Genomic DNA, 16,282 nt, shown 5'->3' with positions numbered 1-16,282 from the left:
TCCCGGGCACAAGCACGCATTTTAGGCTACCATTGCCTCATAACATTTATTATCAAAAGACTATCAGATCCGGAATCAAAATTCACACTGTTACCACCACCCAAACCAGCAGATACAAATCAGCAGCATGAGCGAGTTGCTTGTACTGTATGTAACAATATGATATCCCATCATGTCCTGTTGTGCAGCATGGTGTACACAGCACATGAACAGGGAAGCGCAGTGGCGGCAGTCAAGGCAAGTAAAGCGTGCAAAGGGCCAGCTGATTACCAGCTGATAAATGTGAGGCCCTGGGGCTGTATGTGGAGCAGCAGCCAGCCGCAATCAGCATCAGCGTCAAAGACACAGCCACGGGCTAATGTGCGGACTGATGTTAGAGCGTGTCGTGCTGATTGGAGCGGAGCTGGACACTAGATGGAAGCAGCTGCAGCATGTGGAGAGAAGAGTCTGGGTTTATGTGTATGATTTCTGCCTCTCCTCTATATTTGCCTCCCTATTGTCTCGCCTTTACTGTCCAACGTGATGCAAGCTGTCAATGTTTGTGTACCGAGCCTCCGTCCTTTTCTCCTTCCTCATTGAGTCAGTCATCTTTTTTTTCACTTCCTGCTCTCCAAAAAGTACATAGAGTGGCTTATGCTTTTAAAAAGAGCCATTCATCATGGCCTGTACATACTGCTGCCGCCAGTCCACCTGCAGGAGAAAGATTTTCTTGTTTCCTGCTTTCTCCTCTTCTTCCCCTTTTCTCCCTTATTTTCTCTCTGGCTCTTCACTTCATTTTATCACTCCTCATCATATTTTTTCCTCTCTCTTTCCTCTGCTCTCTCCTCCTTTCTCTCTGTTTGACCTTTTTCCTCTCCTCCTTTCCTTTCCTCATCTCCTCTTCAATAGTTTCCTCTTATTTCATTTTCCCTCACCTCATTTCTTGCCTCCTCCCCTTCTTTCCTTTCTTGTCATATCCTCTTATTTCCTTTTCTCTCCTCTCCATTTCACCTCCGTTCCTTTCTTTCCTTTTCTCTATGTTTATGTCTATGTCTCCTCTCCTCTCCTCTCCTCTCCTCTTTCTTCCCTCTTTTCCTTTGCTTTCCTACGTGTTTCCTGTACTCTCACTGCATCTCCTCTCCTCTTCTCTACAAACATTTTCTGGATTAAATCTGGGTTTCATCTTATGTCATTTCAACTCTCCGATCTTCACCTCTTTCTTTCTCCTTTCCCCTTTGTATTTGCTGTTACCTTGTATTATCTTTTTTCTGTGTTCTGTGTGACTTTGTGTATGTGATTACAGGAATTCCAGGAAAGCTAATAGGAACAGCACTCACTATAACCGCACACATGCTCACGTACACACGCACTGACACATTGCTACAGTATCTAGCCTCTTGTATCTCTGGTGCTTTGATGCAGGGAATCAGACTGGCGCTCATTGACTGAGCTCAGCCATGCGTGGGCTGATTCTACATTATAGTCAATACTGGATGAATGCCTGGCCCTGTGTGTGAAAAAAAAATCCTCAGGCCAAAATGCTGCATCCTACACCCAAAAGCCTTCTGAAAAGCACTTGCATGCGCATGCAGAACATTAACACATACATATACAGTCGAGCCATGCTGACATGCACTCACACATTCATATCCTCTAACAAAGACAGACCTCACAACATATTTTGAGGTTTTAAAATATGTAAGCGTTCCTCTTCAGCAATACAGTATGCACACAGCTACTTTATGAGCAGAGTGTGCAGTACAAGAACTCCAGAACTACAGAAATACAAAAATATAATAATAATCTGAAGGATGGAGCCTGAGCTCATGCAGTAATAGTGATTTCCATTTAGCTTTTCCAGCTCATTGCAGAAAGAACGGCTCATGATTTTTAGGATTGTGAAAAATGCTTGTGCAGAAATTTGCTTTCATGCAATGCTAGGCAGCAAAAAAAGATTTCAAATGATCAGCTAAAACTGTTGGGCAAAATAAACGAGTAAGGGACACGAAAAAGGAAGGAAATGCAGAAATAAGACATTTATAAAGAGGAAAGACAAATTATGGAGAAGAAGGAGTTACGAAACAACTGAAAAACTACTTGAATACATTAAAAGAAATACCACATGAAGAACTATTGGAAAAAACTCCACGTCATCAGCACATTTCTTTCAACCATAGCTAGCAAAAGTACCCATGGTGAGGTAGTCATATTTTTTATATCTGCTGTGTGGTATCCAGTATATATCACATCCTTGACAGCCAGCGTTTCCCACTGTTAGGATGACAGCAACTTCAACACAATGGCAGAGCCCAAACATCAGTGATCAGTCAGCTGAAATAAGTTGCCGCTGACTGACTTCAGCACCATGGGCAGACTATCAGTAGAGCTGTCACTTAAAAAAAAAAAATCAAGCTTGAGCAAATTCAGCGAACACGCAATCGTTCTAATTAATCCGAATGCAACCCACAGAGTCTATTCGAACATACTGCTGTGGTCTCCCTGTTTTCATAACTTTGAGTTAAAGGTTTAATGAATCTATTAAACTATAATAATAAAAAAAACAACCTTGGAGCATTGATCCCACCAGGAATGTCCTCTGCATGACTTCATAGCCCACCAGAGCATTTTGCCTGCCCAATTTGATTGACTTGCTCAGATTTTGTTGATTTAGTTGACTTGATTTTTGTGCTTCTACCATGGGTAAGTTACCCCTACTTCTGCTTTTGAAGACTGGGAGTCAGCACGGGTGTTTTATTTTGAAAATGACTGGATGCTCTATGCTGGTCATGTGTCTGACTTCCTGTCTGGCTCTGCACAGCTTGATGCTGCTTTTATCAAAAATGGACTGTGCATATTTTAAGTGGAGAGCCGGAGAGATTTTTTTAAGTTTTTCTGTAGGAAAAGCTTGTTTAATGTAAAGCTTGAAAACTGTTTTAAAAAAAAGTTAAGGAAACAAAAAACATTTATAGATTTGACAAATACAGTACTATGCAATAACCGTTAGCAACATAGTTTACTGATAGGGAAACAGGGCATGCATTAGGTCAGAGAGACATTTTAGGACCACAGTCTGCTGGAGTACAAGTGAAAGTTTACACAGTGAGACTTTTAAATTTGAACATATGAAATGTTCTTTTTCCTCACATTTAAAGCTACAGCCGAGCTCTCATCGACACGAACACAGTGCAGACTGCAGACTAAAGGGCAACATGTGCTGACACCACTTTTGAAGAGTTTGAGCAGAGTTTTAGACATCCATCAGTCATCTGTCTGGAACAGATGTGCTTGTATTTCTACAAATGTGTCACTCCACATCAGCTTTGACAGGCCTGAATGTGTCACATGTCAATACGCCACAGAAGTCTCGGTTCTTTTTTTTTTTAATGTTACAATTTTCTTCCTATTTTCTAAATGTTGTGGACTTTGCTACAAAATAAATGTCTAGAATGATCGATCAAGGGCGCCACTTTCAGGGTCACATCAGGATATTTGGAAATATAAATTCTCACACTAAGCGGAAGACCAGTGCTCATTTCTTCTCATTGTTTGAACTTGACATTATGTGTCCAGCATTTAAAATAATCATCGCAGTCTCTTTTTGGTGTTTTATACCAAACAATAACATCATCTGTCCTCCTGTCACAGACTAATGCTGGTCTTGAATCAGTTGTGATGCCAAATTGAGGCTTCAAGCAACCTAAAAGTCAGGCTGTGTGTGCTTAGCCCGCCTATAGGGCAGCACAGTCCTACAGCAAGGAACAATTGTTGATCAGATACAAGCTGGTCTTGTTGAGAGGAGGCTTTTTACCCAGTCGAGCGTGTACGACCTGAGATAAGAGAAAGGGAGACTCCTGATACCATGCTCACTCTGTAGCCCCCATACAACCAATCTGCTCATTCACTGCAGTGCCCACAGCAGCACAGAGAAAGAATAAAAACCCATGACTACCTTCTGGAAAATGTATGAAAGCGAGATGTGGAGATGTGATCCAAGCAGTAGCCCATGTCCATTCTGTCTTGTAATGGAAATGTGACACGGGTGGTGGAGTAAGTACAAACCTATTGACTGTGTGTGTGTGTGTGTGTGTGTGTGTGTGTGTGTGTGTGTGTGTGTGTGTGTGTGTGTGTGTGTGTGTGTGTGTGTGTGGTAAGAGTGAGGCAATTGGGTGGGTGATATAAAAAATGAAAAGGGAAAGAAAAAAAAATGCAAAGAGAAAGAAACACACATGGATGAGAAAGAAATACAAGGTCCTCATCCTCAGGTGGGGAACCAAGCCAGAGGCAGATACAGAGGGAGGTCCAACACTATCCACAACACTTTTAACAGCAGCTGCAGTGCAATATTGATTGTTTAGTGGCCTCAAGACATGTTGTGGACAAAAAAACAGTCATTATTTTAGAGGCACGTGCATTCACACGTCTGTGCTCGCCGTGTAACGGGCACGAGAAAGAGCACCATAGAAATACCACATACCCGCCTGCCGACAGATTTCAACAATAATTGCAAGTGATTTGAAATTTTTAAAGGTTAACCTTTGTATTTGAGAGCGTTTGAAATCAAAATTTGAAATTAAATTCATTACAAGAGAAAAGAAAGATTATGGGCATAATCCAACACGTCCTCATAGCTGTCCTCATAGGCATGATTAAGTTAAAGCAACTAAAGGATCATGGTCATGGTTAAAAGAAACCAATGCTAAGTGTTGGTGGAAGATAGGCTACAAGGATAAAATGCAATTTGCATGCCTACACATGAATCACCCTGACCTCCTGCCTATATGAGATTTGTGGCAGTATAATAACATTGTGCTGCCTTATACACTTTGCTTCTGACAGACATTTACTGTATATAGTACCTTTTAATTATGGGAAATAATTCTGCCAGTTCAACAAAGTGTATATCTTTAAAGATATAATAAGTTTCATTACTTATTAAAACATGCAAACTTTACATTATCCCACGTTTCCAACAATGTTCAAACCCAGAGAAATCCATAATTGCATTCAAGGTAACCATGTGCCTGTGTGTGCATGTCATTGCTGTCATATGCCCTTTACCCTGTCCTCTAGTTTTAATGACTTCCGGGATACATTAGAGAGTGAGGAAGGAAGTCAGTGAACACACCTAAACGTAGCGTGAGTAAAACTTTACCCCATTAGCATAATTTCTTGAGACTTTTCATTGGCAATGGTGGTTGTTTAACCATGACATGCATGTCAGCATCACCACATTACGTTTTAATTACAGATAACAGCTAGGGAGGGATCAGTAAGTACAAACACTCAAGTACTTTTACATAAGCTTTCAAAAGGAAAGGCCAACTTCATCACTCACCTCGGTCGGTGTCATACAGGAAGACAAACTTGTTCCAGTCGTAGTGGTCGAGGAGGGACAGCAGAGCCCCCCGGATGGACGGCCGAAGCTGCAGAGTGAACTGGCTCTCACCCTCGGTGGGGAAACTGGGTGTGATGAGGGAGATGTGCAGGGCACTGCAGAAGGATGTCAACGTGTGGACCGAACGCTTGTCGTACAGGCCGAAGATGGCGAAGACACCACGGGAGTACTGGGAACAGACTGGTGAAGAGAACAATGAAAAATCCATTAATAAATAAGCAGATATAGCTAGTAAAGATGGGAGAGGAGAGAAGAAATAAAATTAATTTTAGACAATTTGGTTGTGAAACTTAAAAAAAAAGGGGGGGGGGGGATTTACATACATTGAAAGTAGCTAAATGAAACCAAAAAATAACTTTTGAGAGGGCCAGGAGGACAACCTGGACCCATCAGGACTCATAGCACCTTTAATTTCTTTATACAATCAGTTTTTTCATCATAACCTTCCTGTCAGCATACTGTACTTAAGTCATTTCATTGTCCTAAATTTGCTCAACATCTTCCATCACAGGTCCAACCTCTTACTTATATAAATGAATCTAAATAATCTGTCACAAATTAAATTTAAAGGACCAGTGTGTAGGATCTAGTGGCATCTAGCGTTGTAGTTGGTGATTGCAACCCCATCGTCTTACCCGATGACTACGGTGAAACAACAAGCAACACTGACACAACACTGTCAGGCTGTGAATCAGTTTACTCATCTTATATTAAGCATGTTTCTCCCATGATAATTTCATCGTGTAGATGCAAAACAACAACACACACAATAAGGACACATCTCCAGAGAAACACATCTTTTAAACGATACAAATCTTGGCACAGTGCCAAGAAATTAGTGCCAGCACACATGAAGAGATGCCTCTAGTTTTCTTCGGATAGACAGAAGAAGAACTGGGTAGTTTTATGAGCAGTGTTAGCTGTTATATTTGACAAATGCACCTGAACAGACGATGAAGACAAAACAGCGCTCACTGTTTTGAATGACAATTGATGGCCGGGAAATGCGGTGCAAAAATCAACCCAGCATTGAATGCCTGGCACCACGACTGGAGACAAAATAACAAACCATTATCCCACTGATTACCACTTTAAATCCTTTCAAGAGAACCGCTGAATGCGGTAAACAGAGATCAAAACCAAACGCATCCGTTTCCTCTGATGCTTTCATCTCAAAAGCTGTTCTCGTCCCTCATTTAAACAGCAACAACAGTACCCACATTTCCGAGCAGCGCACTGAATCATCCCCCTCGTTGTTGTGTAGATATATTCCAGAGGACGTATTCTCTATTAACTAAACACATCACAATCATGCTGCGCTGCTTCATGACATCAAAACAGCACAAAGTGAACCTGCATCTACTGTGTTTTATTGGTCGGACTTTGAATTAAATGGAAACTTTGCATTTACATCGTCTACTACACGCATACGCAGTGTGTGCTGCTTAAGGAGATCTCCTCATTATAGAACGGTTTGGCTGTCTACAAGATCCGTACTATAATTGCCCCCTTTTTTTTTTTTTTACACACACAACAAGAGAAAGGGTAGATAATGAGCATCCTCTGCCAGTTTCCGGGTGCGAGGAGAATCAGAGCGAGCGGCAAACTGAAGGAAGAGCTCAAGATGTTTCAAGGAAAATGGAGGAGGGGGGTGCAAACAAGAATGCTACCTTACTGACAAACCCATTGTTTCCATCCAGAGTGCAGTATTTTACTGTAGAGACAGAGAGAGAGAGAGAGAGAGAGAGAGGGGCCTCCTCCTCAGTGAGACAAACAAGACAACAATCAAAGAGACAGAGCGAGGAGAGCCACACTGCTACTGTTGTCGACACAATTAAGGTACACGGAGGTGCCAGGAACTACAGTATAAGGAAAAACACGACAGACAACACTGTGCTGTTGTGGGCTTTGTCGTAATAAAGCTTACTTGTCCTTGTGTCATGACTCATTTAAAGTTAGTCTCTGCGTTGACTGGGGAGATCGTCATTGATCCAAAGAATTGCACTTGGCGCTAAAAAAAAACTGTGAGTTATCTCAAACTCCAACTCAGATCTGAAACTGACAAGTCATCGTTTTGTTGCAGCGTGCTTTGCTTATTATAACTTCAGTTGAATGTTTGACCTTCACTGTGCAGGAGGAGATTTTCTCAGCTCAGACTAAATCTGAGTTTAAGACGTGCACGCACAAAGATAACTTCACGGCAGGTTTGAAAGCCAGTCATGATCCAATATGCACATACACTGAGAACAGGTGAAGCAGGAGAACTCCTGAAGCCAGCGAATGAATTTCAAAAAAATCCGCAGCAGGGACACCTAGTCCTGAACAAAACTATGGAGCTTAAAGGTCAATGATGGACTGAATTTTGTACTAATATCAAATAATATAGCCACAGCATTTACCTTAGGGATGCTGACATGTTTTTAAGGTCTTCACTGTGCTACAGTTGAGTAGCCAAACCTGCAAACTGACTGTATCAATGCACTCGTGGATGTTTGTTTGGTGATTTAACTAGCTGCAGTGTCCATAAGGAGCCATCAAAACAGCTTTAGTCAACATTTTTATATGAAAACTGGATTGTTAGTGAAAAAGCAAGACAGAATGATATCCCGACTCTGTAGTACCCTCAGCTCCACGCAGCATTTTAGCATCTTTTAGTCTATTATTTTGGCTTTTCAGCCTCCACCAATACTGTTTTAAGTCACTTCCACTGCTTTTAACATTTTTTGCTCTCAGCAGGTGAAAAAATGCATTACACACAACCTGGCTAGCACCAAATGGCTAACAGATACAGTTGGCAAGCTGGAAAGGAGCTAAAATAGCTTGATCTTTTCTTCTGGGATTGGTGTAGACCAAAACAGAGCTCAGAAGAGAGACAGTGGCCAAATGAATGATAATGTTCCTCTGTAACTGCTGATTATGTAAATAAGCAACTGTTTGCTAACAAGTTTGCCACTGACAGTATGACAGTGTTGTGCTCACAGCTCAGTTATTGCAGGTTTAAAGAAAAATTATGGGTTGTTGTTGTTCAAAGGCGGCTGTCTCTGTCAGACAATGATAGTGCTGTTTTATGCAAATACAAATGTTTGGGGACTGTTTTTTTCAACCCAAAGAGAGCACAAGTAATTCACTGAGAGGATCTGTACATTGGAGCAGAAATAAAATGGTTATTATTATTATGCTGTTATTTGCACATATGGACACACTGCTCCCTGAAGACCACAGTGACTAACATGTAGTGTAAGGGTGTTTGTGTGTATGTGTGTGGGTCTATATTGAGTGATGACAGCTCGCAGGAGTTGCGTCCACTCAACCAAGAAAGGAGTCCAGAGGTTGGAAAACCCACAAAGCTCACTGATGTCCCCTCAAGGGATATGATGACAACACACACACACACACACTTCTCTGCATCCTTATACGTCAGTCCACACCCTCTGTCTTGATGCTACATTTCCAGTATGCAGAAATACTTTGAATAACAACATATCAATCTGAATGTAAGGAAATCTGCTGGTCTGAGATCAGAACCTTGTTCAAACTTTCTCTCCCCCTGCTGTGTTTGTCTCCAATAAGTGCATGTTTCACTACTGATTCATTAATCCACTTATTTTGAACTAGAAGTGATAATACACCAAATCAATGCTAACACTACCGTAACCAATAATCAGCTATTTCAGCTAACATGTTTTTCTAATCATGTTATATGTTGATTGAATTGGTGGTATATATGCGCCTGTTGCCACTCTTGCAGATAAATACGACCATTAATCCAATAGAAACAGGACTGATTATCATAACAATGAGAGAAATCCATCTCAAGTGCACTCATATTTACATTCATATCACAATTTCTGCAACATGATGGAGGACAAGCTGACAGTAATGCTTCATACACATAGAAGTAAATGTGAGTCAGGCAAACATTCAACAACACAATTTTGCCATACTTCCTTACGTGTTATAGATGTATTTCTATGGAAGTTAATATGTTATGATGTAGAATCTTTGCCTTAAACACTTTAACACATATGAATGTTCTGTGTTTTATTCAACAGGAAGTGTAGCAACTGTTTTGCTTTACAAACTATGTATGTATGTATGTGCTACCCTGTGATGAACTGACAACTTGTCCAGGGCGTACCCCGCCTCTCGCCCAAAGTCAGCTGGGATAGGCTCCAGCCCCACCGTGACCCTGATGAAGATAAGCGGTTACAGATAATGGATGGATGAGTTTTCTACTATAAGAAGCATCAAAATATACTTCAAGTAAAAGTATTTCAGAATGGCCAATCAGATAATACAGATTATTAATACATAATATTGTATTATGATTATTGATGCAGTTATATCACTTGCAGCTGGTAAAGGTGGAGCTTATTTTCTTTACTTTATATACAGTCTGTAGCAGAGAATGTAAATACTAAAAGTACCTCATACTTCCATACTTAAGTACAGAACTTGAGCAAATTGATTTCCACTGCTGTTAAACTAAATATTATCATGTCACAAAAAAGTTTTGGAAAGCACGAAACAGCCAACAGCTTGGCTTCCCTTCAGACATGACACCTGTGATGCTGGAATATCCCAAAAGTTATTCACTATGTGCTCAGTCCAGCTCTTGGCGTAACAAATGATCCCTTCAAGGTCACATCTAAACACAGCTACAGTAGATGCCAAATGGCCGATGATAAGTCTGAGTGCGCCTCAGCAATGAAGAAGGAATCCATCAAAAACATAAACAAAAAGTGAACAGCTCAGCCAATGCCTGCACTCCACAGAGTTTGTTCAGTATTCTTCCCTGATTCAAATGCGAGGAACACTTCTTGATTTCCATTCAATTAGTCTATGAAGACTTTTCTGCATGCATCAAATAATAAAGTGTTTTTAAAGAATGTTTTTTTATGTGTTTAGAGGACCTATAAATCGTTGTTATTTTGTATTGCACATTTACCTGACAGCTTTTGTCATTGTCTCAGCTTATAATGATGACTGAAATGAAGATGTGGACTTGTTTATTTGAGTAACAATGGCAAGTTCATTGCCTCACATCATTTTCAATCCACTTGTTTTTTTCACATGTAAATGTTGACCTGCTGTGGAAATATCTGCATGGTGTAGCACAAAGGTATGCTCTCCAGTTTATCTCCAACCATAAATAAACACTAAAATCAATAACAATGCTCACAAGGGTATTAAAATATTTATAAACAGTTCTATTTTTGCATACTTTACACTGGTTTCATGTTTCACTAGAGCACCCCAAAGGAATCCTATCTGGTTTTCTGATGAGTCAACAATACGTTTTATACATAATAATGTGTTTTATAAATAAATTTTAAAAAATAAACACTAATTCCAAGAAAAAATATTTTTATGTGCCATAATTTAGTTTCATATTTTACCTCTTTATATTTCCTGTTTTCTCAGTACTACAGCTAATTTAATCATTCTTCTTTTTTATTGTTTATTGTTTGTTTTTGCTTATCAGGTAATAGGAATGTATGTTTCATTCTCAGTAGTGGTGACGGTGTTAATGTTGAGAAGTAAGAGACAGTATTGATGCTACATTAGTCCTAGAGCTACATTACACGTACACGTACAAAACATCACTTAAAAAACACAAACATTTTTTTTGGAAGGCTGATACAAATTCTGCTGAAACATTTAGGTGCAGAGGTCAGTTGTGGATCAACTCTGGCCCACAAATACCCTTAGTTAAACATAAGAGTGAGGGCTTATAAGAGTAATATTGACATTGGATACAGACTTTACAACATTAATTTAAGTCATACATGAAGTACAAGTACAAGTGAAAAACGTTTTTTTGCCCTGCAATCAACAATACATACCACACTGAAACTCCTTTGAAGTGCAGGAGGGTTTGTGCTCAATAAAAATGAGAGCAGGCGAGTCATTTGGGTCATATGAAACTCTTTACATGGAGTTTTAGTCTCTCTTATATATGAAACAAGTCAACTGAAAACAGAAAGAGTTATAGAGTTAAATAAATGCAATTGACATTATCTCATGGGAAAAATAATGTTTTAAATGTTTATTTATTTAGGATTATTATATTATTATTATATTATTATAGGGGTATTTATTGGCAGGAATAGAATAATTGAATAGAATAATTGTTGAACAATTAATTTTAACAGATATTCATTAGTATGTTTTTATTAGTGTATAATAACCTGAAAATAAGAGGTGTTTGCTTTTGTTGTCCTAAATTAGGCCCTTTATATCTACAGTGAGAGCCGGTCCTCTTCCATGGAGTCCGCCAAGTTGAACCACCATTTTTGTACAGTAGCCCAGAACGGACAAATCAAATATTGAACTAGATATGGATGTTTGCTTTTAATGTGAATTTAACAACCAGAGTTTTTCCTATATGCTTGGAAGAAGAGGATGACATGTGGGAGAGTATTTATTTGGTTATAACGTCACCGCTAGGTGCCACTAAATCCTACGAACAGGACCTTTAGTTATCGTAGCTTCTAGAACAATTTTTATGCACCTAAAAAAAAAAAAAAAGTAACTTTTACTTTGTCTGAATTGTGACACTTCCCACGTGTGTGTGTTGCGACACACAGCTTCACAGAAAATCCAGATGAGGATTTCTCCGGTGCAAAGAGACAGCAGAGGCCAATAGCAGCAATCCATCAGAGTCAAGCTGTATCAAAAAGAGTTTGCTCTGTATGACCTAGTAGTGATGTGACAGCAGTAGTACTGACAGCAAGTGGGCGGCCACTGGTGATAGGCCGGCCTCCTGGACTGGTCCATTTAGTCCCACACCAGCAGTGACCCTGAAACAGCATCCGCTGGCCTCACACTCCACTGCACAAACAGGTCAGAGCACACACACACTCACTGCAGCTTACTGATCAATGGGCCAGACATGCTGCGTGTGACACACTAACAGAGCAACGCAACAGAAGCTCTCCTACTATTTTACATAACACTCGTCTGGAATTAACTCACATCATCTCTTCTAGCAAAGTACATAAATAAATAAACGTCATGTGAGTGAATTTGGCTCAAGTGCATTTTCTGTCTGAATCATCTACAAGTTAACAAACCCTCAAGATGAGCTAAGCTATGCTTGGCTACGCTATGGTATAATATGTTTTCTCAATCTGCTTCATCTGATGAGCAGGACTTTGGGCAGCTAAACTGCTTTGTCATCAGTGCTCTGTGTAAATCAGTGGACGGCTGGATATAGTCTAGTGCCAGTGACACACTTTCCCCTCAGTCCCCCAGGTGTCATGTCCCACCCACAGCACAGGGCAGTTTGATGATGACTGCCCCCGACCTCTGCCCTGTCAATATATCGATCTCAGCCGCACAGAACAAACTTCCATTATTTCCCACTTGTTTTAGAGCAAAAACATCTCATGCTCACTGCCACTGAGTTATTCTACTGGATTTTGAGTTATGGCAAATTCTTTGCATCTCGAATCATTTTCCAAACCTGTTAAATCAATTAGATTTGAGTGGAAAAGGGACTGATGAATAACAATATATTCAGCCTGAATTATTTATGGCTTCCTGGGTTTCTCCTCAAGATCCCTCAACCTTTCAAACATCATATGCAAAATTGTTTGTTACATGACTAAAAGAATACCTATTTTATTTATTTTGCAATAATAAGATCTGCAAGATAAAATCTGCAATGACTTAACACAGAATAGACAGTGTTTTGACTTGCTAGTGCTATGGTTTGCTTTGGATAGAAACATGTTAAAACACAACTGTCAATATATGTGCTGGATGTTAAATTTCTTGTCCACAAAGAAACAAATCAGCAATTTATTCAGTATAAAGGATGCTAATTAAGTCCTGATGAGCTGCTTGTTAAAAAAAGATAAAGTTCCTGTGTCAAACTGAAGACTTCAAGCTATTTTCTACCAACATGAGATTGAGCTGAAAGCAGAGCAATGGTGTTAATCTATATTTGATATTTGAATGGTGTTACTGTACTGAAGATTTTAAAAATGTTAGTGTCCATATCATATTAGTAACATTGATGTTGATGTTGATGTTGATGTTGACAGGCCGATGGGGGCGTGTTAATCTTACGTGCAACAGTGAGACCCCTCAGGCCTTTTTTTTTTGCTTGCTTCTGGAGCGGGCATGTCTCACTATACAGAAATATATACAAACACAAAGTAAAGCTGCACAGTCCACTATTGTCATTTTAAGGGGAGACATGAATAGGGTAAAAGATTTATCACCATAAAACTTCCTCAGCTAATTATTTACATTAAGACAATTTGTTCTGCATACATTTCCATAAAATAAATCTGAACACTGGATGAAGCCAGTTTCATTTCATTGACATGTTAGAGTCAAAGGTCTCCTTTCATCGCTCCATTCAGCAAAAAACAAAAGACACAAGGACACAAGGAATAAAATATTACATAAAAATTATTAATTATTACTTTAACAATAGAGTCAAAATGTCATCCTAACAAAATAGTATAAAAATCTCAACATTTGTGTATGAAAAAACTGTTTGTGTGTTAATAGAAAATGTTTAGAAAAGTTTTGATCTTCATCTGCATCAAAATACACACAAGTACAGTAGTTAACAAGAAAATACAAAAAGATGATCAAAAATGTGCAATGCAAAAATGTATCTTGTTTCTTGGCCCTTTGCTTAACTTTCCACCAAATATTCTATTAACAGCAAACAAACAAGCAAACAAACAAACCACTGGGACAGAAAACAGAACCTCATTTGCAGAAATAAAAGAAAATGGAACAGCTTTCATCAACTGGCTATTAACTGATTCAGTATCTGTGTTACATTTGTAGATAACAGAGACATGCTGCAACTCTCTATGATACACATAGCCTCTGTGTTTGTGCCTTCTGCTACCATTCAGTGCAACCTAACAGCATACTCTGTCTGTGTGTATGAACAAGATGTTTGTGACATGTGCTTGTGTGCATTCAAGTGCATGCTGCATGCATGTATGGATTTGCGCCCATGACTTTTCCTTTGGTGTCAGACACACAGACACAAAGAGAGAGAGAGAAAGAGAGACAGAGAGAGAGAGAGAGAGAGAGAGAGAGAGAGAGAGAGAGAGAGACTCCCACTGGACATCATCGCAGCACATTCTCGCATAATGCATGAGTGCCACTGACAGACCATGTCTCACTAAACACACATGTACACATGAACACACACATACACTGTGCTTCGCCATATTCTGTCTGCTTGACTTTGTCTCCCACCATGCCCTGGGTTAAAGAGTGGTGGTGCAGGCCAGCGGAGAGAGGGAAGATGAAGCTTTGCTCTGCACATCATTTACACTTTTCCTCCTCCTCCTCCTCCTCCTCCTCCTGTCCTCCCCTCTCCATTTTCCTCCACCCTGTTATACAATCAGGCAGAGGTTGAATGCTAAAATAATTAGAGGTAGACTTGTGTTTAGGAGGAAACTAAACCCAGATTGTCACAACTATGAGCCATAAAACCAACAGAACTTGAACTGATGAAATACATTTGAATCTTATTACTCAGGCAAAACAACTTTTATCTGTTTGGTCCAGTCAAGACCAAAGAAGGACAAACCTCCTATACTCGAAACTCAAATCTAAAGACAAAAAAAAGAAAAAGCAAGAAAACAAACAAACAAACAGCGAAACATATTTATGTACTGTGTGTTTGTGTGGAATCTATTCAGAAAGCCTCATTACAACCCTGCCGTAAATAAACGTAATTAAACAAACTGCATCATATCCATCATATCAGAAGCTGTCCGCCCAAGATATTGGCAAAATGTTAGCATATACAATCACACAATCAGAAACTGAACTGGAGCTGCACAATCTCACTAAGTGCATTTTGTAGCCAGTGGACTTCCTTAGCAGTTGCCCCTGTGGGAGAAAAAACGCATATGATAGATGGGTAAAATACAGCTATGATCAGCAGCCAACAGAGCTGCTGCTCACCCACAGCCCTCTATATAGCAGCTATACTTTCATGGAAAGAGGGGAGTTGAACACAAACAACCTAAAAAACAAAACAAAACAACAACAACAAATTTAACAGCTAATAATGTATCAGAGATCCTTAGAGGCATCGTCAACAGGCACAAAATGCTCCAAACTGTGAATATTTTAAGTGCAACCACCAAGGGATGAGTGAACTAAACTCCTCGTAAATCCTTTACCACTTAGCATCCATAAAACATGAGCTCAAGAGAGGCAGAGAGAGAGAGAGAGAGAGAGAGAGAGAGAGAGAGAGAGAGAGAGAGAGAGAGAGAGTTATTGGGAGATAATGGACGACAGCCAATCAAACTGGCCAGGCTTCTTGCTAAGACTGTAAAATACCTCCCTCATGAAGTGCAGGATGAAATGGACAATCGAACATCACCACTAAAGGATAAGGTAGCCATAAGCCTTTTTCAGAAATCACAGCAAAAGCAACTACAGCAAACACAACATCTGGAAAAAATAGTAATATACCAACACAGCTAAACAGCCCAGGAGTAAGTTTACAACATAAAATATAAAAAACACAAAGCGGCGCAACTGGTGCACTGGATGCCACCAACTGGCTCCTGGCGGCCTCAGCACTGCAGTGGATTCTCCTTCAGCATATTAATGTATATATCATGCTGTTGTAGATGTGAAAGAAAATCAATAACAATATCAGCACCATTTCTTTTATGTTGTTCCTTCTATAGCTGCATATTTTACTTGACTACTAAACAGCACATAAAAACCATGAGGTCAGTCACACTGTCGCTTATTTAATGAAGTATAACCGACAGTTTGGATGATAATTTTAATGTACAATACATAGTAGTTTTCTTGTAAAGACCATATAAAAATGCTCTAAGCAACATTGTTGCCACACTTGAAGAAACCAAAGAACCTTTAAAGCTGCAAGAACTGATCTTT

At 39.6% G+C, this 16,282-nt stretch overlaps 1 protein-coding gene across 4 annotated transcripts in view; it reads right to left on the bottom strand.

Annotated features, from left to right (window-relative positions):
• gria4b (glutamate receptor, ionotropic, AMPA 4b) overlaps positions 1 to 16,282 on the bottom strand; it is a 103,930-nt gene that overhangs the window by 48,084 nt on the left and 39,564 nt on the right. For all 4 annotated transcript variants that reach the window (XR_002042899.2, XM_019274802.2, XM_019274803.2 and 1 more), the window contains exon 3: positions 5,315 to 5,554. Coding sequence is in view for 3 of the 4 variants with exons in the window: in XM_019274802.2 (XP_019130347.1) it covers positions 5,315 to 5,554 (240 nt within the window). In the remaining variant the exon portion in view is untranslated. The remainder of the gene's footprint in view (positions 1 to 5,314; positions 5,555 to 16,282) is intronic.

This window comes from Larimichthys crocea, chromosome III (assembly GCF_000972845.2).
Source record: "Larimichthys crocea isolate SSNF chromosome III, L_crocea_2.0, whole genome shotgun sequence".
NCBI lineage: Eukaryota > Metazoa > Chordata > Actinopteri > Sciaenidae > Larimichthys > Larimichthys crocea.
This window is presented reverse-complemented; position numbering and strand designations above follow the sequence as displayed.